The 12,719-nt window shown below is 56.5% G+C and overlaps 1 protein-coding gene across 1 annotated transcript; it reads right to left on the bottom strand.

Moving 5' to 3' along the window:
• Nucleotides 1–38: 38 nt before the first annotated feature.
• LOC115338183 (serine/threonine-protein kinase PAK 4-like) lies at nt 39–5,075 on the bottom strand. The gene is made up of 4 exons (XM_041121889.1): nt 3,863–5,075; nt 3,524–3,747; nt 890–1,564; nt 39–382 (listed from the first exon to the last, which is right to left on the bottom strand). Exons 1-4 carry the CDS (start codon nt 3,957–3,959, stop codon nt 152–154), a joined length of 1,227 nt encoding a protein of 408 aa, XP_040977823.1. The 5' UTR covers nt 3,960–5,075; the 3' UTR covers nt 39–151.
• Between the last annotated feature and the right edge of the window lie 7,644 nt (nt 5,076–12,719).

The following is a 12,719-nucleotide window of genomic DNA, read 5'->3' on the forward strand; positions in this document are numbered from 1 at the left end:
CTTGCCGGTGCTCTTGACAGTGGCGATGCAGACGATGCCGGTGGAGCCCTCACCGATCTTGATGAAGTTGTCCAGGTAGGTGCGGGGGTCTCCGGGATCCACCACCATCTGCAGGGCCGCCCGAAATTGCTCGTGGGAGACGCGCTGGGGCTCACGTTGGGGCGAGCGGGGCTGCTGTGGCCCCGCCGGGGGCGGGTGGGGGGCCAGTGGGCAGCTGGCAAGCAAGGTGGGGATCCGAGGCGTGCGGGGTGAGGCCGGGATGGGGCGGCTTGGGGTTTTTGGAGCGTGGCGGACCGGGGGGGTGGGCTCGGGAGGAGCCAGCACCGCTGCTCACCAGCCCGTTGGATGCCACCTCTTGCAGTTGTCCTGGCCGGTGCTCTGCCTGCAAGGAGATGGGAGGAGAGGGACGTCAGCCACCAAAAGCCCAGGGGAGCATACGGCTGGAGCCAGGATTTTGCCGCTGTCCCCAAAACGCTGGGTGCCAACCCTGCAGCCTCCAACCAAGCGAGTGGCAGAGGCGTTAGCGGGGCCGGGTGCTGCCGAAGGAAAGGTTTGCGCTAGACAGGCTTGGAAGGACTGAGGAAGGGGGAAGAGGAGACCGCGGAGGAGCCAGTGGCCACTTCGGAGACAAGGATGGGGCCGGTGCTGCAAGGAAAGCACGGAGCGCCCACAGGTCTTCAGCATGTGCCGGTCTTACCGGTCTTAATTGGAGCGCAGGAGCCCGTTAGCTGGCACTTGCTTAGGAAATGGAGGAGAGAGGCTGCTTTTCTAGGAGGTGGAGGAGAGGCAGAGCAAGGAAAAGCTCCCCTGGGCTGCGTAGCCAGGGAAGGAGAGGTTGCTGCCAAGCGGATCTGGTCAGAGCGGAGGGGAGCAGGGGGGAAACCTTTACCTGTGAACCTGCGCCCCTGCTGGGGTTGGTCTCAGCCCTCGGGTAGGTATTAAAAGGCCGTCCCATCTGCTGAGCAGTCTTCATCACCCCTTCAGAGACGGGGATGTTGGGAGTCCGGATATTGGGCCCGGAGAGCGGGCGTTTGTCCCGGGGGGATTGTGGGCTGGTCTCGCCGGCATAGGTGGATTTGGGGCGCTTGTCCGAGGGCTCAGGGCGCTCCCGCCACACCACCCGGTCGGCTGGCTCGCTGTAGTCCCTGTCGGCAGGGTAGTCCCACCAGCCATCCCGCTCGGCCGGGGTTTTGGGGTACTCGGGAGGGGGCGGGCGGCCACCGGCAGGGGGAGCAGGTTTGGGGCCGGGTTCCTGCCCGCAGGGCTGCTGGTGGTGGTGGGCGCGCTGGTCCTCCCTCTCCCGGGGTCTCTCCTTGCCCTGCTCTAGCTCGCTCCTGGCCCCGTGACGGCTTTTCTCCTTGCTCCTGCTGGCATCCTCGTGCGGCCGGGCAGTGGCCGGGCCCTCGGAGAGGCCGTTCTCCTGGTAGAGCTGGTCGCGGCGGGGCAGGAAGGGGGGGCTGTCCCTGCGCAGAGAATTGGAACGGGACACAGACATGTTCTCAAACTCGTCCAGCAGCCAGGTCAGGGAGCCGTCCTTGGCGGCTTTGCTGCCCCGCACGATGGTCTTTGAGCAGGACGTGGGACGGGAGGCGGACAGGAACACAAAGCACAAACAGAACAAAAGAAAAAGAAAAAAAAAAGGGAAGAAAATAAAAAAAAATGAAAATGAAATGCCTGGTGGTGACGGGGACATGGCTCACACAGAGGGGACGTGGGGAGGGGAGGGGACGAGGTCTCCAGGGGCTGGCGCCAATGCCACCTCGGTCCAGTCGAGTGCCGGGAGGTGGCTGAGCCCGGCAGGGCCGTGCAGCCTCATGGAGGAGGATGCTGGTGGCTGGGGAAGAGGGGAGGGGGCTCTGCCTTTCCCCAGCAGCCCTGGGCCCCACTGGGAGGTTTCTAGGTACCAAAATAACAGGGCTCTCCCTTGGGGAGCTGGAGCCAGCCTTGTGCCTCTCCTCCTGGATGGGCCAATTGCCCCAAGAGGCAGCATGCACCCAAGAAGCCTTTGGCCAGACCCAGCCCTGCTCGGGGGGCTCATGGGAAAGGGTCTGGGAGGCTGCTGGCAGCACCTCATCCCCTGGCTTGTGCCCGGGGGGCTCCGTCTGCCCCCAAAACACCATTATTAGTAACTGTGCAGAGGCAGCAGGTTTTGTTCCTGGCTGGGGTCCAGCCCCAGCAAAGCTCTGGGGCAGGCGCTGGTCCTCCTCCCCTCAGTGTCATCGGCCCACGGAGGAGGGAGAGGAGATGCATGAGGTGAGGGCAGACGTGGTTCGTTTAGCCAAAGGTTAATGAGCCTGTCCCGAATGCCGCCTTGGAGCAAAGGGGAAGAGCAGAGCAGGTAAAAATGAAGCCTGATGCTGGGAGGCAGGTCCCAGCCAGGCGGGACACCTGAACTGGGGAGCTGTGGGCTGCGCAGGGACGGTTCCCCCGGCTCCCAGTATCAGACTGGCTGGAGTGGGGAGGGACATGCCCTGTTTCCCAGCTCTCGGGGAGGGATCTGCACCCTCATGGACTTGAGCCTCGGAGGGCACAACCATGCAGCAAGAGGCGAGGGGATAGTGGCAGCCACCCCATCCCCATCCCCTAGGCCTCTCGCCTTCCTCCAAAGAGGAGGATGCCTTCCCCTGCAGCAAACACCTCCACACAGGGTGAGCGAGCACAGCACGCCATCCTTGGCTATTTATATCCCCCTTCTCTTCCTCCTCCTCCCACCACCTTGGGGAGCAGGTTATTTCCTTGACAGGTGAGCTGAGCCTGTACCTCCACAACAAACCCCAGCTGTGTGGGATGCAGCGGCTCCCAACCACGAGCCATGGGGCTCGGCAGCGCCAAGGGGCCCCACCGATTTTGGCATCTTTTTGGGTCAGCAGAATTGCCCAGCTGGCTTCGCTCGGAAGGGCTGCAGCCAGCGTTACTCACGGCTGCTGGAGCCACCCCATTGTCCGGGGCAAACCAGCCGAGCGAGCGAAGCCACTGGCTGCGCAGGAACGCCAGCTCTGGGCATGCTGGTCACACCGTGGCCAGTGCCGGGGACTTTAATTAGGATGAAGGTAGAGGAACGGCAGAGCTGGGGCACGGGGGTGGCGTGGGTGTCCTCGACCAAGGGGAGCAGACAAGCCAGACTTTAAAAAAACGACATAATGGCAGCTTGGGGAAACAGGCACGGGGAGGGGATGAGATGGGAAGGAACAGACACTGTTTTTCCCCGGCGTTTTCCTGTAGGGTGGGTTTTTTCCAGCTGCTGGGAGGATGCGGGAGAGGTTTTCACACCGTATGGGCGGCAGCTGGGTGGTCCCCGTCCCGCACAGCCCCACACCGAGCGGGGAAGGGGCAGGCGGTCGGCCGTGGGGATGCTGCTGCCGCTTGCGCAGGTTAGAGACCAAACTGCCACCTTACCTGCTCCGTGGCACCCCGGGGAGAGGGCACGGAGCCCAAATTATCCCCAGCCTGGCTTTCTAGCCCCAAAAGCAGTATCATCAGCCCTCCCCGAGAGGGCAGAGGCCATGCCAGCAGAGCTGCCTACCTTCTGTGAGCCATGTTGGATGGTGGTGATGCAGACAGGGTCCACCAGCGGCTTGGGGCGCTTGGCCGACTCCTCGATGATGCCCTGCCATTGCTGCGGCAGCCCTGTGAATTTCTGCTCTTGCTGGTCGTAGCCGGTGTGGACGCGGTGCTCAAAGTTGGAGGGAGCAGAGATCTCGATACGTTTCTTCTTCTTGCTGAACATGGTGAGGCCGGCTAGAAGACCTGAGGGGCAAAGAAGAGGGACAAAAATGAAGCCTGGAGAAGGAGGGAGAGGTGGGCAGCGCACCAGTGACCTCAGCAAGCCATAAAACAAACAGCCCCTTCTTTAGAAACTGACCTTGCTCTCTGGCAAAATAATTACTTGCCACACATGTGCCAAAAAGGAAACACCTTGAGTGACTGCAAGCCCTGCACTTCATTAGGCTGTTCCCCATCCAGGGGGGTTATTATAGCCCACCTGACCTCACAGCTGTGTTTGCAATTCACCACCGGTCCTTCTCATCCCCCATTTTTTCCACTTGTTTGAAGATGCATTTGCAGGTCCCTCCTGCCTTTATTTTTTTAATGTGAAGGCAGCGATTGCAAACCAGGGCAACCAAGGGAGCTTTTCGGGGCTCCAGGCTGCCTGCCTGTACAGCGCACGAGAAAATTCCCTGCAATGAGCTTCGGCTCCTCAACCCGCTGTCCTTTGTCACCACCTGGGTGGGCAATTTCTTCGGCTCTTCTCCTTCCAGCAGTTCCACGAGCAGCTTCCCCTAACACGCTGTGTCCCAGCACCCAGGGATTTAGGGCTGATCTCGCAAGCATTTCGCAGCACTGCAATTACTCTTGCGCTGGTTTGGAGCCAGAGTTTGGCAACTGTCCCCCCAAGGGCTTCAACCAACACATTGCAGCCTCCTTGGGGCAGAAAACACCCACCCGGACACACAAGGGAATCAGCAGGTATTTGTCATTATACTGAAGTTAAACACTAGCAGCTGAACAGACACCTACAGGTAAAACACTGACCCTGCACTGCTCTGGGCTCATTAGCCGGCCACAGACAAACCCAAAGCAACCCCTTGCAGTGTCTTCTCCTGGCTCCCCATCACCAGCTGCCCCGAAGTGACAGGGAACCAGTTGGATAGGGAGCGGCACAGAGGTCTGCCCGAGCCTAGCAGGCAGGTGGATGGGTGCCTAGCCGGGATCTAGAGCAAAATCTCCCTAATTAAAGGTGTTTTCTCAAGCACATGGGACGTGTTGCCAAGATGGGGATGGTGGTGTTCACGTGCACCCCTGCATTGCAGAACAACTTTGGTTACGATTACTGTCTTCCAGATCAAGGTCCTGTTTTGGTCCCTGGTGACTGATCCTGCAAAGTTCTCCATCAAAGGAAAGCCAGCGGCATGCAGCACCTCTCCGAGAGGTAGCAGAGGGGCCTGGGGTGCTTTTGGTGGGACACTAAAGCAGCAGCAAGTTTCCTCAGAGCCTCCATGGGGGCCATGCATTCCGGCTCAGCCCCGGGAAGCACCGTCGCCTCCATGAATTATGGGACAACACAGGCTTGGATTACTTACTAACACCTGTCCTCACTGCAAAGGCATTTCCAAGCCCAGCTGGGGCTGGACTCTGCTTCCTTCCACCGCAACCGCCAGGCTTTCGCCCATCCTGGAGGTGAGAGAACGCTGCTGCCAGGGATTCGGCAGCTCACACGACCCATGGAGATGGTTGGGGATGTCCTTCTGCTCTCCGCAACTGTTCTGGTTGTCTTCCTGAAGCCATAAAGGGGTGGCAGGAGGCAGGGGTCTTCTCCCCTCTGGGATAATCCTGCTTCTTTCCGCTTGTCTTTGCTTCCTTCCCAGCATAACTCGCACAGGCATTATGTTTCTTCCAGGAGAAGGGAAGTTTTGGGAGCCCCAGTCTCGCAGACATTTTTCTGCATCCCTCCTCCCTTTGATGTAATGCTTTTAAATTTAAAAACTAAGCAAAAAAACCCTCCCACAATTAAAAGCTAGGAGATTTAAAAAAAACAAAACCCACAAGGTGCGACGAGGAAAGCAAGTCGGTAGCAAATGCAAGCCCAGGCAGTCCAGCGACACCCAGGAAAAGGTAATTTCACTGGACGTCGGTGACTAACACCGTTCCTTAAGCCTTTTACCTAAAGGGTGTCATTTGAAACCACTTTTAAGTGTGGTTTTAAGGGCAGCGTTTTAAGTTACAAGCTGAATAAACCGGCAAGAAAAAAGCCTGACCTGCAAAAAGCCAGGCATGCAGATGCTCAGCCTGAGCGAGAACAACAGACTGTTTACTCAGGCACTTAAATACAGGTCGAGGAGCCTAAAATACAAGTCTGCTGAAACTAAACTTAGCAGCGTGGCCAGCACGTTTTCAGCATGAAATTCAAACCCAGTTTTCACCTGACAAGTTATACGGTTTCCCTTTGCAGGCTGCAAAGACAAAGCCACCCAATGCAGCCAGTTTTCTTCATTTATTTACAAGCTTTGTTCATTCATGGTGTATTTGAGACTATCCCTGAACGCATCTCAGTCTCCCAGGATGAAGAGCTGTGGCTGCGGAGGAAGCCTGGCCCCAGGGTGGACCCCAATGCCGATTTTCCTGGTGTAAACACCTGCAGCCAGGCACAATAGAGGCTTGTTTACACCATCCAAACGCCCGCATCCTTCCAAGCTCAAAGGTACATGATCGATCCTGTCCAGCGGGAGCCCGAAGTGCTGGCAAGCCTCCCCTAAATCAACAATTTCAGGTTGTTTTTTGAATTGTTTCAATAGTTTCTGCAGTGAAGCAGATGCTGGAAGTCGGTGCAGTCCTGCTCCTCTCAACCTGGGAGGGGAAAGGAAAAAATTTCTGAGTTGGGGTAAAGAGAAAAAAAAGAAATCAAGCTTTAGATGGATACCACCACACCCAGGGCTAAAGCAAGAGCACTTGAGAGCGAGCCCTCGCTCTCATGCATCGTGGCTCGGCTGATATCCTGACCAGGATGAGAGCCAGAGAGAAAACAGGTTGGAGCTATTGGACCCTATTAAACACCAGCATGAGTCGAGGGGAAAGATTAGTGTCCTGGTTTCAGCTGGGATAGAGTTGATTGTCTTCCTAGTAGCTGGTACAGTGCTATGTTTTGAGTTCAGTATGAGAAGAATGTTGATAACACTGATGGTTTTCAGTTGTTGCTAAGTAGTGTTTAGACTAAAGTCAAGGATTTTTCAGCTTCTCATGCCCAGCCAGCAAGAAGGCTGGAGGGGCACAAGAAGTTGGCACAGGACACAGCCAGGGCACCTGACCCAAACTGGCCAAAGGGGTATTCCATACCATGTGACGTCACATCTCATATATAAACTGGGGGGAGTGGGGGCGGGGGGATCGCCGCTCGGGGACTAATGGGGCATCGATCGGCGGGTGGTGAGCAATTGCACTGCACATCATTTGTACATTCCAATCCTTTCATTATTGCTGTTGTCATTTTATTAGTATTATCATTATTAGTTTCTTCTTTTCTGTTCTATTAAACCATTCTTATCTCAACCCATGGGTTTTGCTTCTTTTTCCCGATTTTCTCCCCCATCCCACTGGGTGTGGGGGGAGTGAGTGAGCGGCTGCGTGGTGCTTAGTTGCTGGCTGGGGTTAAACCACAACAATTAGCAACTCAAAATGCTCCTAAAGCAGCTTAAGGACCTTAAACTCATTTATTTTTTCCCCCCATTAAATACCTGCCGAGCGTCCTCCGGGTCCAGCCCCATACACATGGGATGCCAGCGGTCAGTGCAGTGAATGCAGAACAAGGGGTGAGCGAGACAAGCATCCCCTTGCTGAAACACCCTCGCCGCAGTCTGGAAAGACCAGTAGCACTGGCTATTTCCACCTCAGCACTCTGGCTACTGACGGCAACACCAGCACCTGCCCGCCAGCAGCAGCATCGAGAGCTGCCAAGTCTGCTGGCGGTTGCCAAAACCAGCTGATCTCCGTAACTACCAGCTTGTTCTGGACTCGGTGGATGACAGAGCTTGGTTCACAGTTGCTGCCAGGGATCTGCTGGCGCTTGGCGAGCCATGGTCCAGGAGGTGCTGTAATTAATGGGGGTCAGATGATGCTTTTAAACAGGTTCCTGCTCGAGCGCGAGCCCCGGTGTCCATACACCAATGCTCCTCACCTTAGGTGCAAGCCCCAGGGAGAGAAGAGGATGAAGCTGCAAATTAACCCACCTTTCACTTGCCTGAAACCAGCAGGTTGGCGCTTTCACGTGAGAAGCAGCTTAGGCTTTAAAACATCAAAAAAAGTACCAAAAAATCCCCTCTCTGGGGACACAGAGCGCCGGCACCAGGGGAATGCCGCCACGGGGACGAGCCTACCAAGCTACAGCGGTGGAAGCCTCTCACCATGTCCAGCTCCAGCCCTGCGTCTCGCTGGCAAAAGCCCGTCGGCAGAGGAAAAACCAGTTTTTATTTGTTTGTTAGTAAAGCAGGCGACTGGGAGGAAGCACACCCCTCCCACATGGGATGGGGGACGTGGAGGCAGCCGAGTAAAACAAACCCAAGGAAGCCTGGCATTTAGGCCACTATTAAGGTTTGTTATTTAACTCCCTCGTTTCTCCAGTTTCAGAAGGAGCAGCGCCATCCTGCAGTGCCCAAACCCAAAAGGAGCTCACCAGGAGGATTTTGGGGAGACACTGCAGCCGGCAGGATGCGATTCGAGCGTGACCTTTAGTGCCTAACCCCACCAGCTGGTTTCACAGTGGCCAGTGCCTGGGACCAGGCTAGAAGCAAGCTGACAAAATTTGAAAGGGGACTGAAGTTGGTCGAGTCGAGAGGCTGAATCCTGGGGGAGCTGGGTGACACCCCCACCACTATGCACACCGTCCCCATCCCGCAGAAGGGGACAATCCTGGGACACACAGGGACTCAGGGACAATGCTGAAATCCTGTGGCAGGCGCGGGGAGAGCAGCAGAGCCAGGGCTGCCATGGGGTGGATCCATTTTTCCCACTTTCACTGCCTTCGGGTGGTGATTCCATTTTAGTCTCCTGAATCTGCTTCTGACAGGCTGTCCGGTGCAAAACTCAACAGCTCCTGAGACAATCCCTTTCTCCACACAGGAAATCCCAACTCTGGTGCTCCGGCATCCCGCTGCGTCCAAGGTGTCCGCAAAGGCACTCCCTCCTCTCCAGCTTTCCCAATCTTTGAGGTTTTCTGAATAAATCCTCGATCCATTAGCAAAGTTTTTCTCTGCCTGGTTGCCTCCACCTCTGTCCTGGTCCCCCTTTAAAAAACGGAGGGAGTACCATATATTTGCAATCCCCCATTTTACCTGCTCACCCTGGGGGTCTGACATAGCCGCTCTCCGGCTGTCTGCAGCACAACCCAGCACCAGCTTGGGTTGGGTTGAATCCTGAACCGCACTGTGCACAGGCAAATACATTAATTAGGGGTAAACAAAGGTGTGAACATGCAGCCAGCAGGTTTATGGGGTTCCCAAGCCAGGAAAACTTTACCTTGTAGACCCCGATGGCTAAAAAGTAACCCCAGGGCGGGCGCTTTTGTTCAGTTCATCCTTTTATGGTCACGGCAAGCATCATGCCAGCTTCCTGTAGCTTCTAGCCCAGGCAGACTGCTGCTGTTTTGGGGAGGAACAGACATTTCACGCCATCCCCATGGCAGGACTGCGCCCGAAAGGAAAACCAAGGCTGGACCCCCTTTCACACGCACCGGTTGCTCCCAAACACCACCTTCCTTCGCACAGGATCCTTCCTCGCATGCAAGAGCCTTTGCGGAGAATCGCTGCGTGGACAGAAGTCCCATTTCTGGATGGCAAAGGGTCTCCTGGTTTTGGGAGATAATCGCTAAACTTTGAGTGGGATGTTTAAAAACCGCTCACTTTGCGTTTAACTGCAAGGAACTCTAAGGAAAATAAATATACCTGGAGGATATACATCAACCCGCACACCGGACGTTGGAGCATCTGAGCGCCTCGGGACACTGCTAGTTAAGCTAATCAGCCTCCAAATCTACCTTGGCTTCGCAAAAAATAATCCTTTTGGGGCTGGCTGGGGGAAAACAAGCAGCACAAAGGGGCAGGGGGGCTGAGCCGAGCCTGGAGGAGCTCTCGATGGTGGGAGGGGGCCCTCTGCAAAAGGAGGAAGGGGTTAAGAGCAGGTTAACATCTCCCCCACGTTCCCCCCTCTTGGCTAGATATCCACCAGAGCTACGAACATTCCTCAGCCCTGTCCTAGCCCAGGTCAGATTCCCTTTATCTCCGCTTTGTTTAATTAGTCAGCCATTAACTAACGCTTCTAGCAGCCCTGAGTAAACAAAACGGCAGAATATTCTCCATTGCTGACAAACACCCCGAAACCTATGTTATTGCTGGCGGGGAGTTTGATAGCAGTTTTCAAATGAAAAATAAAGGGGGGGGGGGAAGATGACAAAGGTGCATGCAGGCAATTTGTTCCTTTGCATAAAATCTGAAACTGATAGATTTGAATGTCCATTGGCAGGAGAGTGTCCTGCCATTAGCGTGGACAAATGGCAAACAGATTTAACAGATCCCTGGCAGGATCCAGAAGCAGCATCCCGTTTGTCCCTGTGCCTAAGAATAAATATCTGGTGCAGCTGTACGTGGTTCACACACTCGTCTCCTCTTTAAACACATCGGGCGCAGCAAAATAAACATCTGGTCCGGCCGCTGCTGCTCCCCAGAGCAGCAGAAAGGGGCTGTTACATCCCAGAGCTGGTCTCCCTACCCCAGGCTCTGCAAAGAGACTTTCTGCCTGATGCAGGCGAAGTTTGGATTTTGAGACACAATTTTAGCTGAGGGCGCTCAGAAGCTGGACAAATTATGTGGTGCTTGAGGAAAAAAAAAAACAACAAACCCACACAAAGAGGGCTCTCGAGTCCTGGCTGCCCCCGGCATCAACTCAGCTCACCCAGAGCCTCCTCCGAGGTTCAGAGGAGCCCATGGGATGCCCGAGAGCAAAAGGAACCCCCCAGGTGCCAGCGCTGTCACCCACCGCATCCATTCACAACCAAACTCTGGCATTCAGGTCTCCTCCTCAGGCCAGGTCAGGATCGGACATAAGGGTTTTTAGGGGGTCTTACAAACCCCCAAAGCCTTGTTCCCACTGTGACAGCAGGCAGCTGGCTCCGGGTGACATTATTTCCTCCTCTTGTTTCCAGGCAAGAACAACCTTTTGCTTGCCACCAGCTGGGAAGCGTTAGCCAGCGACCAGCCCTTCCACACCATTAACCTGCATGCCAGCTGTGGCCGAGCAGGACACCCTGCCAAAGGGATATCCAGTTTTTAAAGTCCAAACCCTGTGCGTGGCACAGATGTGGGGTTCAGTTTTCCCCTGCTTGCTGGGTTTTCAATTTTTTCCCCCTTTTCCTTCCCATGCAAACAGGCTCGCCCCTATGCGCAAGGAAAATGAGAGTCCCTCCTGTCCTCCTTGCCAGAAATAACTCCGTTTCCCCCTGAAACACCGGCCTCGCCTCGCAGCGCCGCTAACGAACAACAGACCTGCTTCAGCCAGCAAGATGGAGAGATCCCCTGTTGCTCCGTGCGTTTCCAACAGCCACCCGACCCGGCTCAGGCTCAGAAAGGGAATAAACCTCCTCTGAGAGCTCCCCCCTCCCAAAACACCCTGGGTTAAAACTCATTAAAAAAACCAAACATAAAAATCAGCCAGACTCTGCATTACTCACCTTCACCATCCTCCTGCTTCCTGCAAGCCAGAGGGGGAGGAGGGAGAGAAGATCGCCCCAACCCTCGCCCCAAGAGAGGCATGGGGACCGAGGAACCCCCCCAAAACCGTGCACAGGTGGCCCCTTGTGGGGCAAAGGGGGCTGGGGGGGGTCACAGCTCACACTGGGGGCCAGCAGCTCCAGCCCAACGCTCCAGGCCAGCGGCAGAGCTCCCAAATCCTGACGCTGCAAACTCCAAAGCGCCTCCCCCAGCACCAGCGAGCGATGGGCGGATGAGCGCAGGACAGGGGCCAGGACGTGGGGAGACCTATGGATTGGGGCGATCCGCCTTCAGCTCCCCAAGCCAGCCAGGGTCCACGCTCCCAGACTCCCCACCTGGTTCCCGGACCCCGACGGCCGCTCCCAGCCCCGCGGGGGACACGATCGCTGCCTACGGAGGACCTGGCCAACGCAGCTCTCCCCACCGGCGTTTTCTCCCCCTCCTGGCCACAGCGCTGACTTTCCCAGCTTCACATACTTCCCAACCTGCTCTTATCGCCCTCCAGAACCAGTTTTGCAGGCAGACACTCCTGCCACTGGGCTCCCGTGGGCTCGGGGCTCGCACTGGGACGGCCGTACTTTCCTCTCCTTCATCCTCCAGCGGTTGGATGCCGGGGATGGATTGGGACAGGGGAGAGCAGCGCGGTTAACCCCAGCGTACCCCAAAAGGGGTCCAGGGAGGCAAAGCTGCTCGCCGAGCAAAGCTCATCCTGCTCGCTTCCCGCAGTGGTGAGTCCCACTCTGAAGTCAGCGACCGAAATAACAGCTTGCTGCTGTCTCCACGCACCCAACACAGTGACTAATGCCGGCGCTACGGCCCCACGATTTAACAGACGTTATTACCATTTTCCAGGATTGGGAGCGCCGCTGCCATTGAACTCTCGCCCATGCCGCGAGGCTGGTAATCCGTCGAGAGAGCGCGGAGGGAGGAATAGCTGGGAGAGGAGATGGCAGGGTGGCCGCTGCGAGGCTTAGAGGGGTTAAAGACAAAGCTTGCAAGAAGTGGAGCAAGAATAGAGGAGAGTTGAGCTGGGAACCAATGAGGCAGCAACATTTGAAACAAAGCAGCCAGTCAAGTGCCCCTCGGGGTGGCTGGGGATCAAGAGATGGGGAAGGAAGGAGAGGGAAAGGGCAGGCAAGAGCCGGCAGAAAACCCGCCAGCCATCCCCAGCCATCTCGGCAGGAAGAACCAGCCCTCCCAGCCAGGGGAATTTCCCCCGGTCAGGGTAGCAGCCCTTCGCCACGTCATGCTTCCAGCGTGCCTCCCTCCCACTGCACGTCCCCTCAGCGTGTTCACCCAGCTTTCTCATGAGCCCCTAAAAGCATGTTCTTGCCCTGGGGTGTGGGCACAGAGCACGCTGGTGAAGCGTGCCCATCGGCGGGGACTGCCGGCACACGCTGGCACTGCAGTAACCAAGCCCCTCGTGGCCAGGACCGGTGACCTGCAGCCCCAGCTCCCATGGGTTTT

The sequence above is a fragment of the Aquila chrysaetos genome, unplaced genomic scaffold (assembly GCF_900496995.4).
Source record: "Aquila chrysaetos chrysaetos unplaced genomic scaffold, bAquChr1.4, whole genome shotgun sequence".
Classification (NCBI taxonomy): Eukaryota; Metazoa; Chordata; class Aves; order Accipitriformes; family Accipitridae; genus Aquila; species Aquila chrysaetos.